Source organism: Pteronotus mesoamericanus, unplaced genomic scaffold (assembly GCF_021234165.1).
Source record: "Pteronotus mesoamericanus isolate MK-2021 breed Mesoamerican mustached bat unplaced genomic scaffold, CSHL_Meso_final scaffold_167, whole genome shotgun sequence".
Lineage (NCBI taxonomy): Eukaryota > Metazoa > Chordata > Mammalia > Chiroptera > Mormoopidae > Pteronotus > Pteronotus mesoamericanus.
In genome coordinates this window covers 12,785,279-12,812,041 of record NW_026555308.1, presented here as the reverse complement: position 1 = coordinate 12,812,041, position 26,763 = coordinate 12,785,279, and the positions used below count along the sequence as shown (strand labels likewise).

At 53.5% G+C, this 26,763-nt stretch overlaps 1 protein-coding gene across 1 annotated transcript in view; it reads left to right on the top strand.

Moving 5' to 3' along the window:
* ABCC6 (ATP binding cassette subfamily C member 6) overlaps positions 1–26,763 on the top strand; it is a 47,468-nt gene extending 20,705 nt beyond the window's left edge. The window contains exons 11-31 of the mRNA XM_054589628.1: positions 104–196; positions 1,813–2,016; positions 3,047–3,193; positions 3,934–4,021; positions 6,193–6,268; positions 7,857–7,983; positions 8,181–8,357; positions 10,448–10,615; positions 11,053–11,227; positions 12,495–12,570; positions 13,549–13,669; positions 15,146–15,353; positions 16,028–16,338; positions 18,151–18,350; positions 20,396–20,522; positions 21,496–21,597; positions 22,403–22,549; positions 23,104–23,262; positions 23,341–23,507; positions 25,606–25,800; positions 26,082–26,763. Coding sequence (XP_054445603.1) covers positions 104–196; positions 1,813–2,016; positions 3,047–3,193; positions 3,934–4,021; positions 6,193–6,268; positions 7,857–7,983; positions 8,181–8,357; positions 10,448–10,615; positions 11,053–11,227; positions 12,495–12,570; positions 13,549–13,669; positions 15,146–15,353; positions 16,028–16,338; positions 18,151–18,350; positions 20,396–20,522; positions 21,496–21,597; positions 22,403–22,549; positions 23,104–23,262; positions 23,341–23,507; positions 25,606–25,800; positions 26,082–26,190 — 3,177 coding nt within the window. The 3' untranslated portion in view covers positions 26,191–26,763. The remainder of the gene's footprint in view (positions 1–103; positions 197–1,812; positions 2,017–3,046; positions 3,194–3,933; positions 4,022–6,192; positions 6,269–7,856; positions 7,984–8,180; positions 8,358–10,447; positions 10,616–11,052; positions 11,228–12,494; positions 12,571–13,548; positions 13,670–15,145; positions 15,354–16,027; positions 16,339–18,150; positions 18,351–20,395; positions 20,523–21,495; positions 21,598–22,402; positions 22,550–23,103; positions 23,263–23,340; positions 23,508–25,605; positions 25,801–26,081) is intronic.

The window sequence follows — 26,763 nt, the reverse complement described above, 5'->3', positions numbered from 1 at the left end:
CTGCCTTCAGAACCGAGTCTGAACCCCCAGCCCCAACCCCTGGCCCTGACCAACTCCCTCGGAGCCTCCAGGTATCTCATGATACCCTCCTCTTTGTCTCCAGCTTCTAGGACCCTCTGCCCTGACGGCCATCGCTGTCTTTCTAAGTCTCCTCCCTCTGAATTTCTTCATCACCAAGAAGAGGAACCACCATCAGGTTAGGCATCTGCCAGAAGGGACACCCGGGGAAACGGGAGGGGGGTGGGGAGAGGCTGCAGGGAGGTGGGAGAGAAGAGGTGGTGCAGGCCTGGCTTGGCCGGCCGCCGTGGGAGCCGTTTCAGTCGCTCAGGCCTGTGGTGCCACAGCCCCCCATCTCGGTAGATGGCAGCTCTGTCCCTCCAGCATTCAGGCCACAGAAGAACTAGGGGTCAGTGTTGACCTCTCTAATTTTCTCACATCTCATGGGTCAGCTAATTTGATTGGTCTCACCTTCGCTTGGCTTCCAGAATGTTTCTCCTCCTTTCCCCAGACTCTCCAAACCCCACTGTCTCTTGCCTAGATCACTACAGGGACCCCTGGCTGAGTCCCCACTTCTGTCCTCGCCCCTACCCAGGCCTCTTCACACAACAGCCGGAGGGCCCCTGAGGAAACAGAACGGTGCCTCTGTCCCATTTCCCTCAGAGTCAAAGCCGAGACTCTGCCGTGGCCACCTGCCCACTGTGGTGTGGCCTCATCACCTATTCTGTGCTCACTTCATGTCCCTGACTGCCCTTCCTGGGATCCTCAAACCTGCCCAGCACCCGCCACAGGGCCTTTTGCGCTGGCTGTTCCTCTGCCGGGAACACCGTCCCCCCCTCTCAGGCGTCAGGTCTCCCTCCCTCCCCTCCCTGAAGTCTGGGCAGCCTCTCCTCCCCTCTCTGGTTACAGCGCAACACGCCCTCCCCTCCACCTCCTCCTGGGCCTGCACTGTTTTGTTCCATAGAGCTTGTCACCTTCTAGCCCGCCATGGGACACACCCAGTTCTTCCATTTATCGTCTCTGTTGTTAGAATGAACGCTTCCCAGGAGTAGGGAAAGCTTGTTGATGCAGTCTCATCAACAAGCTTTTAGAATAGTGCTTGTCATAGAGAGTGTTCAATAAATACTTGGGAGGGAGGGAAGGAGGGAGGGGAGAGGGAGGGAGGGAGGGAGGGAAGGGGGAGGCAGGAGTGGTAAAGACTGTTTTACCGGCCTCCTATCGGGTCTCTAAGACACTGTCTGCACAGCTGCCCCTCTGACGATGCCCCTCAAGGGTGCAGCCCAGTGGCCCCAACTCCTCTGCCCGACCTCCACGTCCCCACGTGATCCAGGCCACCGCTCCGTCTCAGTCCCGCACACGTCCTCCTCTGACCACGCTGGGTGCCCTCCGAGCCTTGCTGTCCCCTCATCTTCCCCCGCCCACCCCTTCTCCCCATTCTGGGTGTGCTCAGCACCTCCACATCATTTCTGACGTGGCTCATGTGCCACCCCCACCTCCAGGAAGCCTTCCTGATGGCACCACGCTCAGCTGGGCTAGGGTCCTGACTCTGTTTCCGGTGCATTGGGGGTCTCCCTTTGCTATGGGGCATCATCCTCTGTGAGGAAGCAGGAACAGGGGGACAAAGGGAGGTGACGTGGGCCAGAAGGGGATGATGGTGGCTGGACCAGAACTGTGGGGACACAGATGCCGAGAAGCAGACAGCTTGGGGCCTGGTCTGACTCAGTGGGAGTTGCTGATGGGGTGGTGTGCCGGTTGCAGGGAAGGAGAGCTCTAGACTTGTCCCCATCCTCTCCCCTCTCTTCCCTCTGGTCCCAGGAAGACCAAATGAGGCAGAAGGACTCTCGGGCGCGGCTTACCAGCTGCATCTTCCGAAACATGAAGACGGTCAAGTGCCACGGCTGGGAGGGGGCCTTTCTGGAGAGAGTCCTGTGCATCCGGGGCCAGGAGCTGGGCGCCTTGAGGACATCCGGACTCCTCTTCTCGGTGTCTCTGGTGTCCTTCCAAGTGTCCACGTTTCTGGTGACGTCACCCTTGTCTCCCTGCAGAGTGTGGACTTGGGGAGGGAGTGCTGGGGGCGGTGGGGGGCGGGTGAGGTAGGCAGAGCCCCTGGATCCTGGAGCTTCTCTTTGCAGACCGCCCTGTCCACCAAAACGTGCCCGTCCTGGACCCTGCTCTCACTCAGGGGTCCCTGCTCCCCACTGATTAGCGAATCGGTCAGATCACTTCTCTGAAAGCAGCAGTGTCTAGTGAGATCTGTCATTCTCCTGAAAGGTCAGGCTTCTGAAACTGTTGCTTTCACGGCCACGGGCATCGGCGACAGGTGCAGGGAGCTGTGGCGGTGGAACCCCGAGTTCATCCTGCTGTGGCCCCCTCACTGCGCATGGTCCTGTCCTGTGCTTTTCCACTTGATTTCACAAATTCCTGCTAGATTATCTTTCTAAATCATGGCTTTGACTGCCGTCACGCCATTGCAAACAAACCTACTATGACTCACCGCTATGTCCAGAATAAAATTTAAACCCTTCACAAAACATTCAAGGCTGAGTGCCAAGCAGGCCAGAGCCACTGTTTCCGGAGGCCATCTGCTATGGCCCCAGAGGTCACCAACACAATCACCACTCAGAGCTGCAAGTACCATCGCTTAGATCTGAGGGCTCCCCAGCAAGGATCCCTGAGTCACTGTTACAAGTGACGCCCACACGTGACCATCCCACTGTGTGACCATCACACTGAGTGACATCTAGATCCACAAATGCCACCAATACCTAGAGTCCTTAAGTGCTGCTGACATTTTCTACTTGCAAGGGATTCTCGACTCACAAGTCCCAGCCACATCTAGAGCCACAGTTAGAGGTGGAGACGCGTGGTGCCCCCAAACTTGGTTCCGGTGCCTACTGACGACGGGGCCAGGCGTGCTCTCTCTTCCGCAGCACTGGAATTTGAGGACAGATCTGGGCAGAGGGGTCACATGGACCTTTGGAGATCACCCAGCTGGCTCGGACTTCCCTGATCACGCTCAGGGCAGCTCATTCACCCCTGTCTCACCCAGGTGGCGTTGGTTGTGTTTACTGTCCATACCCTGGTGACCGAGGAGAATGCCATGGACGCCGAGAAAGCCTTCGTGACCCTCACGGTTCTCAACATCCTCAACAAAGCCCAGGCTTTCCTGCCCTTTTCCATCCACTCCGTTGTCCAGGTGAGGCAGGGGGCAGGGAGGCCGCTTGGGGGAGCCCTTCCAGTCCCCACCTACCTTCAGTCCAGGAGGAGGAGGAGAGAGAGGGCGAGAAAGGATGAAACAGACCAGCAAATGGGGAGGGAAGGGGCAGAGGCTACCACAGAAGTTGTCAGCAGACATCTGCAAATCACACAGACTCACCAAGCCACCAATTCCACACGCAAGTGTTCATTCTGTTCCCCTTTTTATACAAAGTAATTTTATCATGTTTCTCTTCCTTTGCTGACTCTACTCATGTTGTGCCTCCTTGGGCACGATGAAAACGGGATAGCACGTGCTGGGCTGAGCCATCCCTATTTAAATGGCTGCCTTTTTCATCACCGAAGATGCGTTTGGGGTTGGGAGCAGAGGGCGCCCCCAAGTGGACAAAGTTTAGAATCATTCCTGACGATGGCCTGATAATGCTATTGGAAAGGCCACCACCACCCTCTCCCCGGGTGGGGTCTGCAGAATGACAGCTCCACTGTACCATTTATGCCAATTAGGAGCAAGGACATGGGGGGGCACCACCACCATCATTGTCACCACCTTCATATGCCTCATTTTTTGTCAACTAAAAAGCTTGGTACAATTGCCTTGCAAGCGAGCAAAGCTTGATAGGCAGGAAGCTTTCCCTACCATCTTGAGGCACCTGACCCCCGAAGCCTGAGTTCTTTTTCTGCTCTTCCTGCATGGGTGACCTGGGGCTTTGGTTCCCCCAGGCCCGGGTGTCCTTTGACCGTCTGGCCGCCTTCCTCTGCCTGGAAGAAGTTGACCCTGAGGCTGTGGACTCAAGTCCCTCCAGGCGCTGTGAGTGCCGAGCGCAGCAGGAGGGGTGCGGGAGGGAGGAGGGGGCTGGCAGGAGGCTGGGTCCCAGCTGGACGGCTGCTGGCCACAGCATGGCCCGTGCCGTCCACGCCGTCAGCCACGTAACTTGGAAACTAGGACCACGAGGATGCCTTCTGCCAGTCATTCAGAGGCTGCCACTGTGCACTGTGTACAGACAGCAGTGACCACGCTAACAGCTCAGTCCTTGCCCTCACATGCGAGGTCAGGCAGACCAGTGTGGTAACGTGTTCATCAAGCTGGAAAAGACAGTCGGAGAGAGATCATGGGCACCCCTTTGTGATGGGATGCAGCGCACGTTAACAGGGCTTTCCTGCTCTGCCCCGTCCATTTCTAACCCCACACCCCCAGGTCTAGGGGCGCTGACTGTACTGCTGCAGGGAGAGGGTTACTTCTCACAGGGTTGAGACCCTCCCCCCATTATAACTGAGGCGTCATCAACCTGCTGACCTAGAAAACGCCCACATGGTAGTTAAAGGTGTGGCTTGTGGCGCCGGACTGCCCCGACCAAAATTTAATCTCTGAGCCTCAGTGTCCCCATCTGCAAAACGGGCACAATGATCTTTCTAGCACTTCATACCGTACGGAGAGCAGGGCCCTGCACAAAGTTAGCATTCAGCACACTCTAGTTATGACTGTAAATATTATTAGAGAAAAAGAACCATGAAAGTCGGCAAAGAGCCCTTTAAATAACCCCACGTTCGTGTGTCTGAGGCTCACTCAAAGCTCTGGCTTATTTTCAGTTGGACACAGCTTTGTTCAGCTGAATCTGTGTGATATGGGTGGTCAGAACTGGTCGAATGCTGGGTCTGCCAGTCCTGGCTGTGTGGCCCAGATCTCCAATTCCCTGCTGTCGTGCCCACCTCTGGCAGGATATCCTGAGAGCCATCAAGAGCAACAAGCCCCCAGTTCTCAGGAGCTGCTCCATAAATAGCTGTGGGTCCATGATTACTGTGTCTCTGTCCCCACTGGAGGGCTCCATTGACCCGGGGTCTTATCTGAGCCACGTGTTTGACACACCTGGTCACCTTGCCTGGGGCCAGAGCCTCTCTCTCCCCATTCCTGCTCTTCGCCCAAACGTGTAGGACAATGACGTTGGTACAAGCACCAACACCTAACAGGGACCGAGCACTTACCACATATTCATTTAAAGTGCTCTCTAGATAGTGATGACCTCACCACCCATATTATAGATGGGGAAACGGAGGATAGTCCCCACACCCCAGACTGTCAAGAAGGGACCAGCCCCCATGAGTCGGGGAGACAGATTCACAAATGTACACACAGGACTCCCTGTTAAATTTGAATTTCAAGATTCACAGAGAACAGTTCTTTTGAGTATAAGTATATCCCATGCTACACATGGGATATACTTATACCAAAAAAGTACTTGTCTATCTGAAATTAATAGTAAACTGGGTACCATGCCTTTTATCTACAACCCTTCCCTAGAGACCGTCCGGTCCAGTAGGTGTCGAAGGGTGTCAGCTGCTCATCAGGCAGAAGACGCTCAGGCCCCACCCCATGGAGATTCTGATTTGGGGGTTTGGGCTGATCCAGGGAGAGATTTGCACTTCAAAAAAAGAAAAATCTTTCCAGGTTATTCCAAAGTGCATTCAGGGTCCAAAACCACTGGTTCCTAAGGAGACCATTGTCACGCCTGTTGTCCCAGTAAAATTAATAACTCCCTTTACTTTCCAAAGTCTCTGATTGGATGATCAATTATATCAGAAGCCCAGTAACTTTTCTGTAAAGGACTAGATGGTACACGTTTTTGGCTTTGCAGGCCATTCGGGCTCTGTCACAACTGCTTACCCCTGGTGTTGCAATGTGAACGAATCCGTTAAAAAAAAAACCAAATGATAAATGAATGGGCATGGCTATGTTCCCATATAATTTTATAAAAATAGATGGCAGGCAGGATCTGGCCCCGGAGCTGTGGTTTGGGGACCTGTGAGTTATTTAACCATCCCACGGGGTCACTCTCAGGCCAGTGAATACCAGAACAGGTTTGTTCAGGGGGAGGGATTTCCAGCTGCCTTGGGGCAGCGAGGGAGGACAGTGCCTGGGGCCTCTGGGGCAAGGAGACCAGCCAGGAGGGCCTGCCTGGTGTAACTGGTCTTTTCTGCCTGCAGCTGCCAGGGAGGATTGCATCAGTGTGCGGGAAGGTACTTTTGCGTGGTCCCAGGAGAGTGCGCCCTGCCTGCGCAGGTACAGAAGGGCTTCCCTGGTACTCCCTTCCTGTCGATAGGGAGAAAAGTGCAAGAGGCTCCCGCTGCTTGCTAGGTGGGAGGTGGTGGAGGTTTGCAGGCCGGGGCTGGAGGGCGGGTGAGCCTGGGATGGCATTTTACCAGGGAAACTCCCAGGACCAGCCCAGCAGGGGGAGTCTGGGGAGAAGAAGAGCCCCTACGGAGCAGGGGGCAGGGCATCTGGGCCTCCCTGTCAGGGAGGAGACAGCCTCCCCTCCCCAGCCTGGTCCAGGTAAAACAAGAGAGGCCTGACCGAGAAGAGGCGCAGCCCCGTCGGCCTTGCCCATTTCTTTCCCTTCTGTGTCAGTCCCTACATCGTTGTCACCTCTGGCTTTCAGCTCTGTAGCAGAAGAGCCCCCAGCCAATCCCAAAACTCCCTATGAAGGGAGCTAAAATACCCTGGCCAGCATCTGTCAACTGTCATTCACTCACTTCATAGTATGTATTGAGCACTTGCTATGTGGCAGGCCCTGTTTTGGACACTGGGGCTGACGGTGTGATGGAGGGGTGCACAAAGGCAAAATCGGGGTCAGCGACAGAGTGCGATGTTGACAGGGTCATGTGTAGTCAAGAGAAGGCTGGTTATTTCAACTGAGCTCATAAGGTGGGGAAGACTGAGTCTTGCACACACCTGAGAGCAGAGCTTCCTAGGCAGTGGAAACAGCATGAACAAAGGTCCTGGGGCAGGAGTATGCCTAGACCCAGGCTTCTTCGCCTCATTATCATTATTGACATTTGGGGTTGGATAATTCTGTATTGTGACGCTGTCCTGTGTGTTGTAGGATGTTTAGCAGAACCCCCAATTCACCCTCTCAGTTCCAGCAGCAACCCCTACCAGTTGTGATAACCCAAAATATCTTTAGGCATTGCCGAATGACACCTGGGAACACAGTCCCTCCCAGCTATATTTGAGAAACAGGAGGTCAGTGTGGCTGATGCAGAGCAGTAGGAAGCTGGGCGTCTTTTAAGGTTGTCAGAGCCCTGAGTGACATGGGAACTGCTGTAGGGTCAGCGAGGGAGTGTCATGATCTGACTTAGGCTTTAAGTCAGGTCCCTCTGGCCTCTGGGTGGAGAATGAACTGGGACAGGGAGCGAGGACACAAGAAGGAGCAGTGAGGAGCCTATTGCACTGACTGAGGCAAGAGACAATGCTGGTTAAATCCTCCTGCCACAATAAACTCTGGGCAACACATGTGCATGTGTGTGTGCATGTGTGTGCATGTGTGACAGCATGTTTGTTTACATGTGCACACATGCACGTGCAATGTGTGTGCATGTGTGTGCCTGTGCCTGTGCATTGTGGTGTTGTGTGTGCACACATGTGTATTCATGTGTGCAGGTGTGCATGCCTGTGTTTCCATGCACATGCATGGGACATGATGGCTGTTTGCATAGCCAGACAAGAACTGGGAGAAAGAAGGACTGCCACTGAATGTCCTCTCAGCAACCTGCTGGATGAACCACGAGTGGAAGGGCTAGCTGTGTCTGGGGTTCACCCATTCTGCACGGACTCAGGCTGGACCCTACCCAGGGATGCGTCTCCCCTCCAGGATAAACCTCACTGTGCCGCCGGGCTGTCTGCTGGCTGTCGTTGGTCCTGTCGGGGCAGGGAAGTCCTCCCTGCTCTCTGCCCTCCTCGGGGAGCTGTCAAAGGTGGAGGGGTCCGTAAACATCAAGGTGAGGCCACACCCCCTGCCTTTCTGATAGGTTGTCCCCCATCCTAGAGCCCTCCCCAGGCCTCCCTTCTCCCTCTCCTGTCCATTCACACTCTGCCTTCCACCACCAGCAAGAGCCTGGCACCTACTATTCCTCCACAATCGCTCCCACCTCCATCCCCAGTGGCCTGCTCATTGCCAAAGTGAGTTGTGTTTTAGGGTCCCGTGGCTTACGTGCCCCAGGAAGCCTGGGTCCAGAACTCATCTGTGGTGGAGAATGTGTGCTTCAGGCAGGAACTGGACCCACTGTGGCTGGAGAGAGTCCTGGAGGCCTGTGCTCTGTGGCCGGATGTGTACAGCTTTCCTGCAGGAGTCCACACCCAAATTGGGGAGCAGGTGAGGGGCTCGGGCCTTCCTGGGATAGGGAGGCGCGATGGCTGGGGCCGTTTGCTTCCCAGAGCTGTGGGCAGAGTGGTGAGAGGGACGAGGGGAGACAAGGGAAGTGGGGGCGAAAAGGGGCCCAGCTTAGGGCCAAGCACATGCTAGGTGCTCAATAAATTGTTATGAATGAGTGAATGCAAACAGAGACCAGGGGGAGGCAGAAAGGCGTTGCAGGGATTGGTGGTGATGGTCTGTCCAGCTCGGAGCGAGGACACTCAGGCATCTTTCCTGTCCTGCATTTTTGGGTGACATTGGTCAAACTGCTTTCCCTCTCTGGACCTCAGTAATAGGTCTGGGCAGAGATATCCAATGAACAGGATACTCTATGCATGTGGAGATATGGATTGGGCAGGATTGGCAAACTGTGACCCACAGGTCAAATCAGGCCCACCATCTGTTTTTGTAAATAAAGTTTTATTGGGACACAGCCATGCTCATTTATTTACCTGTGAGCCATGGCTGCTTGTACACAGCAAGGACGGAGATGAGCGGCTGTGATGGACACTGGGCCCCCCAGCAAAGCTCAAGATGGTTACTATCAGGCCCTTTATAGAAAAAGGTTGCTGACCCCTGGATTAGGGAATTGAGAGTGGAAAAGTAGGAGTGAAAGTTAAGGAAATGGGTAGGATTTTCTGGAAGGAAGGGGAGAGGGTCCCCTGTGTGAGAGGAGCATCCAGAGAGGAGGATGAGGTGTTGTGGAGGCCAAGGGAAGGTCATTTCAAAGCAAGGAGGTGCTCGCTGTCCTTGAGGTCTGTCCAGCTGTGTCACATCCTAAACCAAATGCCTGCTCTCAGGAACCCCCTCCCGCTGCAGCACACCCGTCCCAGGTGACGGAAGCGCCATCCTCGCAGAGCTGAGATCCAGCGATGCCTTTCTTTTTCTTACACCCACATCGAATCCATCAGCTGATCCTGTTGGGACCACCATCGAGGCCGACCCAGGGTGTCCTGGCCCCATCTACTGTCAGCTCTCCCTCACCTTAGCCCCCCTGGCTGCCCTCCCTTTTTCTGTCCTCCACCCTGACAGGTTAATCCCAGGGCAGCAACTAAAAGGAGTCTGTTCAAATGTAGATCAGATCACATCCTTTCTCTGCTTGGGATCCTCCGGAGTGTCCCCCATCAGAATCAAAGCCAAAGCCCTGACCATCGCTGACAAGGCTTCCCCTCCGCGTCGGGCCCCGGTTATCTCTCTGACCCCATCTCCCATCATGCTCCACTCCAGCCACGTGGCTCTCCGCAATGTTCCTTGAACACACCAGACACACGCTCACCTCAGGGCCTTTGCACCTGCTGTTCTCTCTGCTTCTAAAGCTCCTTCCGGAGTCTACATGGTCCATCCATTCTCAGTGGAGGGACCCTCCCCAACCACCTTACCCAGCACTGCAGCCCTGCTCACACTGGTACACCCTGCCCGCACCCTTCCCCTGCTTTGTTGTTCTTCAGGGCACATAACACCATCCAGGAGGTGATATATTTTACTTGTTTGCTTATTGAATATCTGTCTCCCACCCTCACCCTCATTTGAGTGAAACATCCGTGAGTGCAAGGACTGAGTTTTGTTCGGTGCTGTGTTGCCAGGGCCTACAACACTGCAGGGATAAAATAGCCATGCGGTAAATATGAGTGGAGTGAATGAATGAATGAATGAATGAATGAATGAATGAATGAATGAAAATAAGGACTGAAAAGCTGCCACTGGATTAGACAAGAGGGAAATGAAGTCCGGAGTCCTTGAGGGAGGCAGTGCCAGCTGAGAAATGGGAACAGAAGCCAGGTTAAAGTGAAGAAAGAAGTGAGTGGGAAGAGAGGCAGCCACAGAAGGTGCCCACAGCTCCTCCAGGAGGCTTGGCTGAGAAGGGGAGACAGGAGGCTGGGTAAAGTCTGGGGAGGGGCGTCAGCGTGAGAGCAAGTGTCTGCACCCTGGAGGCGGCCCTGGAGAACAGGCACAGGGAGCTGTGCCCCACTCTGATGAGCAGGTGCGGCCCTGTCCCAGCAGCCTCCCCCAGCCTGCAGACTCAGGGCTCTGTCCGTCTCTTGTGGCCGCAGGGCATGAATCTCTCCGGGGGCCAGAAGCAGCGGCTAAGCCTGGCCCGGGCTGTGTACAGGAAGGCCACCGTATACCTGCTGGATGACCCCCTGGCGGCCCTGGACGCCCATGTCAGCCAGCACGTCTTCACCCAGGTCATTGGGCCCAGTGGGCTGCTCCAGGGAACGGTAAGTGTGGGAAAATGTATCAGACGGCACAGGGCAAAGGCAGAGAAAGTTTTAACCCAAGTTTACCTCATCACCACCGTCCTTGAGTCTAACTTTCCATTTTGTAATGGTCAGCTTTTGCTGTGACAATGCTACATAACAATCCCCAAGCCTCAGTGGCTTTCAACAGCAGTTACTTTTTGCTTATGGGGCTGTTAAACTGCTATAGCTCTGCCTCACTCAGGTCCCTAGATTCAGGCGAACTCCTTGTTTTGAGACACGGGTTGAAGGAGCCCCCTGTTTCTCTATTGCGACATGCTGTTTTCAGTAAAGAGGGCAGGAGCACAGGAAGAGGGGACTTGCCCTGCTCCGAGCCCCAGGCACTTCCGGCCCCCCCGCCCCTGCTCTGGAAGGTGTGTCAAGCACCTGAGTGTAACTCCCACCCCTTCCTTGCCCAGACTCGGATTCTTGTGACCCACGCGCTCCACGTCCTGCCCCAGGCTGACTGGATCGTGGTGCTAGAAGATGGGGCCATTGCAGAGATGGGTTCCTACCAGGAGCTTCTGAACAGGAAGGGGGCCCTGGTGGCCCTTCTGGATCGAGCCAGGCAGCCAGGAGATAGAGAAGAAGGAGGTAATGGCTGGACTTTGCTGGTTCTCTGCCCCTGGCTTCTGCCCAGGATCCCCGTGGCGTGGGGGAACCGCTCGGGCCACACCCTCCGTGCAGGGCCAGGCCTGAGGCAGGTGGCTCTCCTGAGAGGCCACCCATGCACCCAGCAAGAGCCAGCGGCACTGCCCGTGAGCCAGGGGCTGTGCGAAATGCATCTATCAACATACCTTATTTCACTTGATTGTCACAATACCCCTTTGAGGCACATACAGTTTTTGCTGCAATTTCACAGGTGAGCAAATTGAGGCAGAGTGTTAAATAATTTGCCCGAGGTCACAAGATTAGAATTTGAGTTTATGCTTATAAATGCTACAGAGGCTGAACAAGGTCATTTGGTCCCTAGGGGCCAGAGGACCCAAGCCCTGCTAGCTAGGGTTTCTAATGATCCAGAGAACACAATGCCTGCTGCGAAAATGATGATGTTCTGGAACTGAAGTCACCAACCCAAGCTCGCCCACAGTGAGTGATGACGAGCTCATGGCACCTCACCTGAAATAACTCACTTACTCATCACTGTGCCCCGTGAGGTCAGCGCCTAAATTACTTACCCTTTACAGATGAGGAGACTGAGGCCCAGAATAAGGAACAGACTTGAGGCTACATGGCTTATAAGCGGCAGTGCTGGGGTTGGAACCCAAGCAACTTGACCCCAGAGCGTGTGGCTCTTCATCACTAGACTGTGTACTGCCCCTCCATGATGACACAAGCACTCACTGCCGGCTGCCCCCCAGCCCCAGGCTCTGCCTCTTCTGAAAATATCTGTGGCCCATCTACGTGGTAACTCACAGGGTCACCGTCCTGAAGCTTGGAGATGGAACCTGCCCAGCCTAGGGGGATGGTCAGGGGGCCAGGGTCCTTCCTGGGGAAGACGACACCTCAGGTTGGGTAAAAGTGTGAAAAGAGCATTCCAGCCCTAGTGAGCTGCTTGTGCAAGGGTGTCAGGGGAAGCTGCAGTAGTCTGATTAGGTACATGTTTACTGATGTTTTCCAACCGCAAGTTCATAACAGGTCCTCGATTGTATTGGCTGAGTGAGTAAATGAAGGAATGCGCAATTAAGTGGATGACATTCCTGGAAGGACCCTGCGAGCACTGTGAGCAGTTGCAGGAGCCACAGCAGAAAACACGGATGCTCAGACAAGTTCAGGCCATGCAGCCAGTGGATGTCCAAGTCAGCATCCGGATCCTGAGGTCTTGACTCCCATCGTGTGACAAGATTCCCTTACCTTGCAGAAAGAGAACTCACGACCAGCACTGAGGACCCCAGAGGATCTTTTGGAAGTGGGAGGCCCATGGGTGGACCAGAGAGGTGAGTTCGCTGTGCTCCTGAGCACAGGGAGGGCACAGACTGAGTTTGAAGTCCACCTGCAGCTCAGGCAGGTAGGGGAGCAGCCCAAACTACTCTGGATTCAACACCTGCTGAATACCCACCATGTGCTCAGTTGTTGGGTACTTCACCAAAAACTGTTTGACAATCAAATAGTCAAAATGATTAAGTCCCCAAATGTCTAGTTCACCGAATGACCGATTAGTCCTCAAGTGTAGATATATAGATGAAGGATGGACAGATGGTAGATAGATTGATTTGACAGTGTAGATGGATATGTAGATTTAGAGATAGATAGATAGATGTAAATAGATGGATGGATAGATAGATGATAGATTGATGGATGGATAAGATGACAGATTGGTTAATAAGTGCTAGATAGATAGGTAGATAGACAGATATAGATTATTCCCCTTTTACAGTTGAGGAAACTGAGGCACAGAGAGGTTAAGTCAGCTGCCCATGGTTTCACAGTTACCAGATGCCAATTCACATTTAAGGTTGTGAGCCCACTTGTCCATAGATGAAAGGAACATATAAGAAGGCTTCAACAAATGAATTGTGCAAAACTGATATTCTGCCAACCTAGACTGACAAATCTGAGGGCAAACAGCAGGAACAAAATAGTGCAGCAAAGCTTAGGCTAAAATGAAAATTCTGAAAACCAAGTTCTGAAGTTGGGCAAATAAGTTCCTTCAGTGGAATGGCATTGGAAGAACAGTCTTGCTCAACCTGGGGTAAGAGGAGGTATTTAGCTGGGCACCACAGAGGGAGGACACAGCCTGGCACCTAGCAGGTGCTCAGTATGTTGACCGAATGAATATATGAATGAATGAATGAATGAATGAATGAATGAATGAAAAGTGTCCCCCAGAGCTCTGTGGCTACCAGTGGCCCTGAAGGTTGGGCACACACACCCCATGGAGACACTGAGTTGACCTCATTTCCTCTAAATAACAGGTCCATGCAGTTAATCCCTGAGAAGGACAGCGCTGCCTCAGAGGCCCAGGCAAGGGCCCCGCCAGATGAGCCTGCGCGGGCAGGCCCGCCCGCCGGAAAGGACGGCGTGCAGCATGGCAGGGTAACAGCCGCCCCTCCCCTCCGCATCCTCTGCCACTGCTGCCCTCGGGGCCCAGCACCTGCTACCGGACCCAGCATGGGGGGCAGACAGTCACTTTTATTGAACACCTACTATGTGCCAAGTAAGATTCTAGACACTTTCTATTTCCTCATGTCACAACGACTCTAAAAATAGATAGCAATAGCTCCGTTTTAGAGATGAAGAAACGGGCCTTAAAGAGTTGAGAGGCTTCTCTGTGTTCTCATAGTTAGCAAGTGACCCACTTGGGACTCAAAATCTAGGTCAGTCCTAACCTGGAGCTTGTACTATTTCTTCTCTGCTAGTTTCCCCACTTATCCACCCTCCTACCTCCCCATCCATCCACCCACCCATCCACGTACCCACCTATTCACTCATGTTTCCATCTCACCTAACCTTATACCCCATTCGCCCATCTATCCACCCATCCACTTACCCGTCTTCCATATACCCACTTACTTATCCATCCTCTCGCCCACCCACCCTTTCACCCATCCACCCACACATCCATCCACCCACCCACCTACAGACCCATCCCTTTATTCATCCATCTACTTATCTACCCATCCATTCACCCAGCAAACATTTACAGAGCCCCCATTATGTGCCAGGTGAAGTCTCTATCCTGGTGGAGATCGCTTGCCAGTGGGGAGACCCAGCTAACAATTAAGCTAACAAGCAAGGTAACATCAGATAATGAGAAATGCTGTAAGAAAATAAAGGGCAATGAGATGGCAACCAACCAAGGGTCAGGGGCCTGCTTGGTAGGATATTCTGAGGAGCAACATTTGAGCTGAGCCCTAAGGGGTGCAAAGGAACCAGCCCTGGAAGGAGCAGGGGGAAGAGCATTCTGGGCAGATGGAGGAGCAGGTACAAACACACTGAGGTGGGAAGGTGCAAAGAAAGGGATCCCAAGAGACTGGCAGAGAGTGACTAGGGGGTAAGGTCAGAGAGGTGCACGAGAAGTTTGTACTTTCTTCTGAGAGCAAGAGAAAGCCACATGCAGGTCAGCAACAGTAGGATGGGGTCAGGTGGATGTTTTTAAACTTCACTCTGGCTGCAGCTGAGGAGAACTTCAGGCTGGTGGGAGGTGGACCTTAAGCAAGTGGCTTAACCTTATCTGCCTCGGTTTTCTTATCCATCAGATAGGGATAGAGACACATACCTGTCTCATAGTATGTGTTCAATAAATCATCCCAAAGCCTCAAAGTGCCACAGCCTGTCACCCTTAAGGCTCCCACTGGCCGTCTGGGGCTTCCATAGAGGAAGGGGGGTCCTGAGGCCAGGTGGGGCCTGCAGGGGAGATGGGGCGCCAGGCGGGAGGTACCAAGAGAGAACCCGTGAGGTCTGCACGGTGGGCCCAGCGGCCCGTTGGTGCGCTTCGGGAGCCTGACCTGCCTCCCCTTTCTCCCCTCCCCTGCCCCCCCTTTGCCCCCATCCTCCCTACGTGTACTGCAGGTGAAGGCCTCCATGTACCTGGCCTACATACGGGCTGTGGGCACCCCACTCTGCCTCTACGCACTTTTCCTCTTCTTCTGCCAGCAAGTGGCCTCCTTCTGCCGTGGCTACTGGCTCAGCCTGTGGGCGGACGACCCCACCGTGGACGGGCGGCAGACGCAGGCGGCGCTGCGAGGCTGGGTCTTTGGGCTCCTGGGGTGCCTCCAAGGTACCTCTTGCTGGCTGCCCTCATCCTCCATCCTCTCATCCCCCCACCCCCGTGGTGCTCAGGGCTCCCCGGCTTACCCATCCCTCGCTTCCACTCTCCTCCCTGAAGATCGGTGCCAATGTCCTAGGTCCAAGCCCAGACCTGCGTCCTTATGATGGAAGAAGTAAGGGACACAACACATCCCTCCCTTTCTGGAATCCTCAGAGTCTCTACCAGACTTAGATAAACAGATACTTACTCTCTCACAGTTCTGAAGCCAGAAGTCCAAATTCAAGGTGCTGGCAGGACGGGTTCCTCTTGGAGCCTCTGAAGGAGAAGCCGCCCCACGCCTCTGTCCTGGTTCTGCCGGTCTCCGGCAGTCCTGGCGCCCCGTAGCTTGCAGCATGTCACTCCAGTCTCTGCCTCTGTCTTCACATCACCTTCTCCATGTCTCTCTGTGGCTTCTCCTCTTCTTAAAAGGACACTTGTCATCGGATTTAGAACCCCCCCTAAATCCAGAATATTTTCTCAATATCTTTCACTAATAACATCTGCAAAGATCCTATTTCCAAGTAAGATTATACTCTGAGGTTCCAGGTGGACAGGGTGATTGCATCAAGGGATAATCAGGGTGGCCCCCACAGGGTGGGGGAAGGGCTCCAGCCCTCACGCCCTGGCCCCCTCTCCCCCAACAGCTGCAGGGCTGCTTGCCTCCATGGCCACAGTGATCCTGGGGGGCATCCGGGCATCCAGCCTGCTCTTCCAGAGGCTCCTGTGGGACGTGGCACGGTCTCCCATTGGCTTCTTTGAGCGGACACCCGTCGGGAACCTACTGAACCGCTTCTCCAAGGAGACAGACATAGTGGATGTGGACATCCCAGACAAACTCCGGTCCTTGCTGATTTACACCTTTGGACTCCTGGAGGTCAGCCTGGTCGTAACTGTGGCCACGCCGCTGGCTGTCGTGGCCATCCTGCCACTGCTGCTCCTCTACGCTGGGTTTCAGGTAGGGCGAGGCTGGGGAGGCTCCGAGGGCCAGCTGAGGTCACCTGAGCCAGTCCCCTGTCCCTGGGCGGGAGTCAGTGGAAGAGGTTCTGCCCAGTTGGGCAGTTGGGGGCCACCCTTAGAAGAATTCCCAAAGGCAGAGACTCCACAGTCTGTTTCTAACATCTATACTGTCTGTGTCTCCTGAAGGTTTCCATCAAAGTTCTTGATAGCTAACATTTTGTTCTGTTGCTGCTAAAATGAGCTTCCCCTTCTCCGGTTGTCTGGAAACCAAGAAGGCATTGCAAGGTCTCAAAGACCGCGTATTAGGCTAGACTCCTTCAGTTGCCCGAGCCAGAGACCGACTCAAATTAGCTTACACAGAAGAATAGAATTTAATGGCTTATGTACAGTAGGTGCAATGGCCAGCTGTCACCAAGATGCAGTCACTCTCTTCGCTCAGTGGCTCTCAAAGTGTGGCCTTGGACCAGCAGAGGATCACCCGAGAGCTGATTAGAAATGCACATTCTCAGGCCCTCCCCACGACCTACTGACTCAGACACTATGGGAGTTGGGCCCAGAAATCCGGGTTTTAATAAACCCTCCAGGTAATTCTGATACATTCTAATGTTGAAGAACAACTGGCTTAGCTCCGCGTGGCCCAATTTTGCACACACTCTCTTTTCAGGGGTCAGGCCTGATGGCCCCTGGCAACCCTATGCTCACAGCGTCCCACTCCCACCGTAGCAACCCCGACCCAAAGAAACCTTTTCACCAGCTCAGCATTCATATGAGTATCTCAATCCTGGGAAAGATTCTGATTGGCCCTTTATGGAGCACATGTTCATCCCTGAGCTAACCTCTGGGACCGAAGGGATAGTTTACTCTGCTTAGGCTGTGGCCTGTGACCACCTAACCACAATCGACAGCTCTGGCCCCGGAAACCAGGAGTAGAGTAGAACAACCATGGTAGTCAGACAAAAACCTTCACCGCCACAGCTCTCCACAGCTCTCCCAGGTCTCCTGTAGGTCCTCTTGACTTGGGGAGGGACTGCTTCTCCATCGAGAGCTTGGGAGTCAGGCAGAGGTGGGTTTGAATCCAGGCCCTGCCACTTACTGTAAATAGAGGCTTGGACCAGCTGCTTAATCCCTCCGAGCCTCAGGTGTTCTCACCTGTAAGATGGGAATGCCACTAATGCCCACCTCACAGTTACTGAATACTGTTTGTAAAGTGCCTGGCATGTAGCCCGCGTGTTCAGCAAATGCACGTTCCCCCCAGCCTGCCAGCTGTACACACTTGCAACCTCAGATCAAATAACAACATATACTATGTGTGCGTCATTATGTTCCCAGCACCTGGCATATGACCCTCAAGTTAAATAAATGAGTTTGACTCGGCTGACTGCTTTCCTTGTCCTTTACCATGTTGTTCCCATGGTAACTGGCCCTAAGGGAAACAGTTGGCCTCAGAGCTAGGAATGAGACTAGATTTATGCTAGATTAGTGGTTTCTCAATCCTGTCTGTTCAGCAGAATTACCCAGAAGGCACTTTAAAAATACCAAGATCAAGGTGATACCACCAGAGATTCTGATGGAATAGTTCTGGATCGGGGCATTGGAGATGTTTGAAGCTTCCCAAATGATTTTTAAAAGAACCATGGAACTCTGATTTTGCAAAGAAATTGGAGCTCAGAGAGGGGAAGCAACTGGTCCGAGGTCACGCAGCAAGCTCTAACAGAGCCTGGTCTAGGATCCTGTACTTGGGGCTCCATGTGCTTCTCAAACTACCTCTCTGTGTCTGTGATGTCTCCCTTCCTCACCTGCCCCACTTCAGAGCCTGTATGTGGCCACCTCGTGCCAGCTTAGACGCCTGGAGTCAGCCAGGCACTCCTTCGTGTGTTCCCACGTGGCGGAGACATTCCAGGGTGGTGCAGTGGTCAGGGCATTCGAGGCCCAGGGTTCCTTCATGGCTCAGAACAACGCCTACGTGAATGAAAGCCAGCGAGTCACTTTCCCACGGCTGGTGGCTGACAGGTAGGAGGGCAGAGAAAGGCCTTGAAATCTATCTGTGTCCCCAGAGAGTATCCTACTGTGTGGCCAGAGAGGTCAAGTGGCCTGCCCAAGGTCACACAGCAAGTTGGGGATAAAGCTGAGGCTAGATCTCATGGGTGCACCTGGCTTACACTGTGAGCAGATAGAACCTGGCCTGAGGGATCCCCCACAGCAGGTGAGCGAGGAGGCAGAGATGTCAGCAAAAGGAAAGAAGCTTCTGCTGCCAGGCCACTGGACCAGCCTCTGTTGCCTTGGTGACAAGGTACCTACATAAGCATCCTCAGGCTCTTTTCAGTACTAAGCAAGAATGAGACACAGGCTTTGAGCATAGACAGACACAGGTTCAAATCCCAGCTCTGCAGCTAATGAGATGGGTAATCTTGGGCAAGTTACATAACCTATCTGAGCCTCTTTTGTCTAAGTGAGATTGCACTCATAGAGTGGCTGAGGATTAAATAAATACACTCATAGCTAGTACTTGTAGCGTGCCTATTACATGCTCAGCACAGTTCTGAGCAATCTACATGGGTTAAATATATTTAATCCTATTAATAACCCAATGAGGCAGACCCTGTTTTATACATGGTGAATCTTAGGCACAGAGAGATTTAGGAACTCACCCAGAGCCATACAGTGAATATGTGAAATCAGGATTTGAACCCAGGGAGTTTGGTGCAAGACTGTGGAGAGGGTCAAGCATGCAGTAGGTACTCAATAAATGTAAATTATTTTCTCCTTTCTGCCTAGATTCACAGTCAGCTGGGGCTATCAGGCCTGCAGCTGTGAACAGTGTCTCAATGCCATATGTCTTCTGGGTAACCCCGTTGCTTCCTGGAGTCCTAGCCTAGGGAGGAAGAACCTTGCCAACATTTAGAAAGCACCTACTATGTGCAAGGCTTGGTGATTTCTATGCTATATGTGGCATCCCATTTAAACCTCTCAACTGTACTGAGTCAGGTGTTACTTCATTCCACAGATAGGTGAACTAGGGTTCAAAGAAGCGAAGGGACTCCCCCAAGGTCAGCTGTCTAGGAAGTCGGAGACCTTAGTGGGTCTTCATATATTTGTTAGCTGGTTCATTGAGAAGTGTGACCTGTTGGAAAGGATATGTGCTTTCTGTTGTCATTCAGACAGATGTGGCTTCAAATCCCTGTGCTTATTAGGCATCTGGACTAAACAAATACCTAACCCTTCTGAGCCTCAACATGCTCAGCTGTCAAATGGGGACAACAATATTCCCCTTTATAGAGTTGTTACAAGGACCAGCGGTTATATGTAGTATAGCCCAGAGTTTCCTAAAGATAGGGATTTTTATGTTTGGTTCATGGCTGTGTCTCCAGCACCTCCAATGTGCATGGCACATAGTAGGTGCTCAATAATATCTGTTGAATGAATGAATGAGTTAATGGGCAAGTAGAAATTCAATGAAAGGGAGTACATATTTATTCGTCTCCTCAGTATATATTTGTTGAGCACCTACTCTGGGCTGGGTCATATGCTAGGTACTAGAGACAGAGCTGTGAACAAGACAAAGTCACTGCCCTCGTGGAGCTCACAATCTACTCTTGGAGACTGAGAGTCAAGGACTGCTTAAATAAGTTGAATCACAAAGACTGATTAACTGTCAAGAGGGAAGTTATCAGTGATGTGTGAGAGAGGAAGGGGGAGCAGTCCAGGAGGGCTCTGTGAGGAGGTCGTGCTGGAGCTGACTGCACATGAACATAAGATGCTGGCTACGTGAACATGGACGTTGGGTTCGGTCAGGAAGCACAAGGGTATATGGCTTGGCCTATCCCAGGCATAGAATATTGGCAGCATGGCAAAACTTTCCTAGAGCACCTACTGTGTGCCAAGACCAGAGCTGGGCACAGGTAGTAACTTCTCCCACCCACTGGGTGGGGCCTGGGGTGTGGAGGAGACCCCCGTGGGCACTCATGCTGGCACCATGATCAGCCCTTGTGCCCAGAGGAGCAGGTCCCGCAGAGAGGGTTCCCGCTGACCCCATTGTTACCTGCCCCTCCCCACAGGTGGCTCGCTGCCAATCTGGAGCTGCTGGGGAACGTGCTGGTGTTTGTCGCTGCCATGTGCGCTGTGCTGAGCAAGGCCCATCTCAGCGCCGGCCTTGTGGGCTTCTCTGTCTCCGCCGCCCTCCAGGTACTCCCGACACCCCAACCTGACTTCCGGGAGCAGGCAGAACAAAGACAGGCAGAGCCCCGCCAGCCGGACCTTCAAGGACCCAAGTCCAAACTACCAATCAGTGAAGAAAATGCAGCTCTTACAAGAGTTTAGCTGGGGTGCCCTTGCTGGACCTTGAGCAAGCGTCTTTTGGCTCTGAGCCTCAGTGTGCTCGTCTGAAAAATGGGGTAGTAATCCCTCTACTTCACTAGTTGAGATAAAGTATACAGAGTGCATTTCCAGTGACTTGTTAAATTTTTGTTATCTATTTTTAACAATATTTGATGTCAGGTCAGGACATCTATGAAAAAAATACATATATAAGTTACATTCATTACGAATGAGGCATTGTTCTAAGAGATTTATAAACATTAACTCATTTAATCCTGCCCCCAACCCCATCGGGGGTACTATTATTATCCCCACAGGGAGGGAGGCAGGAAGGGGAGCTTTCCTGGGGAAGGGAACGGCAGGAAGAGGGGCCCTGGGACAGGGGGAGGGGCGTGACCGGTGTGTCAGAGAACAGCAAGCAGGTGGTGTGGCTGGAGCAGGTGGGGGGAAATGCGTTTGGGGAGCGGCGGGAGGGCGGGAGCAGGGGTGCGGGCGGGCCCCTGCGAGGAGGTGGGCATGGTCCCTGTGTGATGAGCAATCCGTGGAGGGAAACCTCTCAGAATGGAAGTCCTGCTGGATGTCCTTGGGAGGGCCATGGACCCTCCCTGGTCCTGTCTCCCCACCGGTATCCAGACAGACTGGACTAGCTGATGTCCGAGGGCTCCTTTCTGCTCTGCTCACTCTGGCTCTATTGAAAGGAGAGAGGAGTCCTGGCGGCTGCAGCCAAGCCCGGTCCCCTTTTCTGCCCTGGGCCCTGCCTCCCAGTCCCTGCCTCAGTGGAGCTGAGCAAGCCTGTGGGGTGATTTTGCTCAAGTCAGCCTGAGGTGTCTTCTCACTCCAGGTGACCCAGACGCTGCAGTGGGCCGTTCGCAGCTGGACAGACCTGGAGAGCAGCATCGTGTCGGTGGAGCGGATGCAGGACTACGCCCGGACACCCAAGGAGGTGATGGGTAGCAGCCGGGGGTGGAGGGTCTGTCCCATCTGGGACTTACAGCAGAGGGCAGCGCAGCAAGGCGGACATCTTTGGAGCCCGCGCCACTTCAGGCCGGGGCCCGGCCAGGGCCGCAGGAATGGTTAAGAGCATGGGCTCTGGAGCCAGGTCAGATCCTGGGTCCTCTGCTTCCTCCATTGGGCAAGGAGGTCATTCTTCTGAGTGACAGGGGACATGAATAACAGCAGTGCCACAGCCATGTAACGGCAGTTTAATAGCAACATAACAAGAACAGAAGAAGGGCGTGGCCACTGGCAACACTGAGTATACTGTGAGCGTCAAAGGAGATCCCACAATAAAGAACTTCGTACAGCGTATGGCATACCACAAACACTCGGCGCGTGCCCACTGCTCTTATTAGCCCCATTTCACAGATGAGGAAACTGAGCCTCGAGGGGGTGGAGTGACCCGTTCAAGGTCATAGGAATAACAATGGCAATGCTGGACTCCCTACTGCACAGACCTGCCCACTTCACAAAGACAAAAAAGAGGGCCTACCCCTGCTAGAGGAATAGAGAATATTATTTGACAATTAATAGTGGCTAATAATAACTTAAAAAGATAAAGAGGAGCCAACACCACCATTATTTTTATGGTACCAGATATTGTTTTTAGCTTTGCCCTGTTCCTGTCCCTATTAAATAGCAGTAAATGTGCCCATTTTACAGAAGTGGAAACAGAGGCTTAAGGAGGTGAGCCTTTCTGGGAGAAGCCTGGGAGAAGGGCTCCTCTGACCCAGTGTCCCTCCCTGCCCCAGGCGCCCTGGACGCTGCCCTCCTGTGCAGCCCAGCCTCCCTGGCCTCATGGGGGGCAAATCGAGTTCCGGGACTTGGGGCTGAGGCACCGACCCGAGCTCCCGCTGGCTGTGCGGGGTGTGTCCTTCAAGATTCACGCAGGAGAAAAGGTGAGTAGCTCTCCCACACCTTTTTCCTCATGGGAGAAGGAAGGAAGCCAGGCCACAGGGCAGCTGGAGAGGCATCAGGGCCTCGGCTGGGCGGGGCATCGCCCAGGCTCCAGGCCCTGAGCACCCCCTGCCTGCACATCCCCACCTCAGGGCTCCTTGTCTCCGGGATGGGACGTGAGGAGAATGACATGGGGAAGGAAGGAAGGATGAGGGATGATGGAGGGCTGTGAATGGAAGGATGGGAAAAATGGAGAAACAGAGGAAGGGTAGGGGATGGAAGGAAGGTTGGGGAGTAGGTGGGAAGATGGGGGAGATGTGCTGGGATGAGGGGAAGATAAGAATACGCAGAACGAAGTTGGTGGATCAATAGACAGAATAAGGAAGGGTGGACAGATGGAAGAATGGATCCCCAAAGGATGATGGATGAATGGGCAGATGGCTCTTGGGTACGGGGGCAACATCTCACGGAGATGCCCAGGGATCCTCTGGGCTTTGGCCTGCCTTCCTCCGGCCAGGCCTAGTCACAATGGCCTTGCCCTCCCATCCCCTTGCAGGTGGGCATCGTTGGCAGAACAGGGGCCGGGAAGTCCTCCCTGGCAGGGGGCCTGCTGCGGCTCCTGGAGGCAGCTGAGGGCGGGGTCTGGATCGACGGGGTCCCCATCGCCCACGTGGGGCTGCACACACTGAGGTCCAGGATCACCATCATCCCCCAGGTGAGGCCTGGGGGACAGGGTGGGCAGAGCTGGGAACACGGCTCGGCCCAGCTCTGACCCACTGTCCCTCCTGGCCAGGACCCCATCCTGTTCCCCGGCTCTCTGAGGATGAACCTGGACATGCTGCATGAGCACACGGATGACGCCATTTGGGAGGCCTTGGAGACGGTGCAGCTCAGAGCCTTGGTGTCCAGCCTGCCTGGCCAGCTGCAGTACGAGTGTGCCGACCAAGGCAACGACCTCAGGTAGGGTCGCCCCACCACAGCCAGGACCTGAGGGGAGCTGGAGGGAGAGGCAGGTGTGGCCAAGTCTCCCCACGGGCAGCCTGCCCTGGAAATGTGTCCTCCCCATAGACGATCAACCCCATTCTATTAACAATCAGTAGGGCCCTGCCCCTTCTCAGCAGTTCCAGACTCCAACACAATCTCTGAATATCGCATTTCTTTTTCCTAAATTCGGTTTCCAAATTTATTTGGCAACAAGACCCTCCCTCTACCGACATGGGGATACTAACAGTCTTTATTTACCCCACTCAGCACTTATTTTGCTAGAGAAATAATGTATATGATAATCGGCGTTGGCCCCATGCTGAGGGTGCCGGGCATGCCTTTAAAAAAAATTTTTTTTTGGAAAACTTTTTTTTTAATAGAGTAAAACACACACCATAAAATTTACCATCTCACTCATTTTTTAAAAAGATTTTATTTATTTTTAGAGAGAGGAGAAGGGAGGGAGAAAGAGAGAGAGAGAAACATCAATAGGTGGTTGCCTCTTGTGTACCCGTACCCCCCATCCCCCAGGGACCAGGCCTGCAACCCAGGAATGTGCCCTGACTGGGAATTGAACCAGCGACCCTTAGCTTCACAGTCCAGCGCACAATCCACTGAGCCACACCAGCCAGGGCCCATTGTACCCATTTTTAAGTGTACACTTCAGTAGCATTGAGTACATCCATATCAGTCTGCTACCCATTTCCAGAACTTGTTTCATCTTGCAAAACTGAAACTCAGGACTCATTAAAGGATTCTTTATTTCTCCCTTCTCCCAGCCCCTGGCAACTAAATTCTATGAATTTGCCTGCTCTAGGTACTTGAAAAGAATATTACATTATTTGTCTTTTTTGTGACTGGCTTACTTCACTTAGCATCACTTCCCCCAAGGTTCATCCATGCTGTAGAATGTGTCAAAATCTCCTTCCTTTTTAAGGCTGAGTAATATTCCATTGGCATGACTATACCACAGTGTGCTTATTTATCACCTGTAGTTGGACACTGAGGTTGCTTCCACTTTTTGACTATTGTGAATAATGCTGTCATGAACATAAGGTACAGGTGTGTGCCCTTTTTTTTAAAACCGAGACCTTCTAAAACCCATTTGCGCCCAAAGGCGTTTGGGTAAAGGGCTGAGAGTGGTAGTGGTTTCCATGCACTAGAGACGCAGGATAGTGCAGTGGCTAAGGGCCCAGACAGGCTTCAAGTCCAGGCCCCCCCACTTACCAGTCGTAGGACCTTGGGCAATTTACTTAATCTCCTGGGTCTCGGTTTCTCATCTGTAAAATGAGAATAACAGTATCTACATACCTGCATGGGGATTGGGTTATATGTGTAAAGTTGTTGAGACAGGGTCTGGCATAGAAGAACAGCAAACATTCCTTCTCATCTTGTAAACTGCACTCTCACTAACCCCATTCCCCTAAGTTAGCATCTGAGGCTTGAGACTCACCCAGGGTCCAGGAGCTGAGGCTGGAGCAAGGCCCAGGCACCCGCCACCTGCACAGCCGCGTTAGGTTCTGGTTTGCTAGTGTTTACTGTGAGGGGAGGCTGAGCAGGGCGGGAAGCAGACACCCTGGGGTCACTGGCCACATGACTTTGAGTCTCAACTTCTCCATTTGTCGTTAAAAAAGCTACTGCATGCTAAAGGTTTTTTTCTGTGACAAGCACACCAGTGAGCACTTGGATGATTTATCTCATCCTCACAACCCAGTACAGAGACTCATTAATATAATACCTGGCTTTGTGGTCTTTATGAAGGTTGAGTCAATATAAACACAGCAAATAAGGATGTGTCTGGCACACGGTGAAGACCATAGACTAGAAATAACTGTTTCACAGATGGGGAGATGGAGGCATGGTGGGTTTGAATGACTTGCCTAAAGTTACTCTGGTCAAAGAGGCAGGATGGGGATGACTACCAGCTCTCTGGACCGGGGACCCACATGTGGGGACACACATGCACACCCCCCACCACTTCTGTGGCTGTTGTGGGGGCCCGTTTGTGTGCACACCCTGCAAACCCTGATGTGCAGACACAAACAACCCACCTGACTGTCCCACTCATTCCCAGTCTGGGCCAGAAGCAGCTCCTGTGTCTGGCACGTGCCCTTCTCCGGAAGACCCAGATCCTCATCTTGGATGAGGCCATGGCCGCTGTGGACCCGGGGACGGAGGTCCAGATGCAGGCCGCCCTCGGGTGCTGGTTTGCGCAGTGCACGGTGCTGCTCATTGCCCACCGGCTGCGCTCCGTGATGGGCTGCGCCAGGTAAGTCCCCCACGCAGCTGGCCCCAGGGACCCCTGCAGTAGTGAAGGAAGATGCTGGAAGGGGTCATCAAGTGCCCATTGGTCAGGTGGCAAGACTGATGCCCAAAGAGGGAGGGATGAGCCCAAGGACACAGACCAACAGATGCTTCCAACCTGGCGGTCAGGGCCAGGAGACTGATCAGAAGACCAGGCCTCTGGGGAGCAAACCTCTGAGCAGGCAACCTGGGCTTTCAGAGCGGCCGCGTGCCCAGCGTGGTGTTCTGTCTCCTTCTTCCCTGCAGGGTGCTGGTCATGGACAAGGGGCAGGTGGCAGAGAGTGGCAGCCCTGCCCAGCTGCTGGCCCAGAAAGGCCTGTTTTATAGGCTGGCACAGGAGTCAGGCCTGGTCTGAGCCAGACCCCTCAACCCTCCCACCGCGCCAACCCGGAGACATGTGCCACGCCCTGGAGATACCAGCGATCTGGGGATCATTAGTGGCCCTGTGGTGTTGAGTCTGGACTCCTCTCTGCTCTCTGGGGGCGAGTGGGTAGGGTGCAAATGAAAGGGAAAGTGGATGATCGATCATCATAGGCCCAGGAGGACGCAGCAACCCCCACGGCTGACCTGACCAGAGCCTGCCCAGCCTTGTCCCTCCTGGAGCCAAAGTGGGCAGTGGCTCTCAGCCCTGGCTGCCCGTTGGCTCACCTGCGGACCACAAGACCTGTGCACACCCAGGCTTCACCACAGACCACTGAAATCGTTATCCCTGGGGCTGCGGCAATGGTGTGCGTACTTTTCCAAATTGACCCTTTTATTTTGAGATGCATGTAGATGGACAGTTTTAAGAAATCATCCCCGGGATGCCTGTGTACCCTTGTCCCTGTTCCCCCCAAAAGCAACACCTTGAAAAATGCTAGTATGATATCACGCCAGGATATCGATGTTGGTACAATGCACTGATCTTGCTCAGATTTCCGTGTGTGTG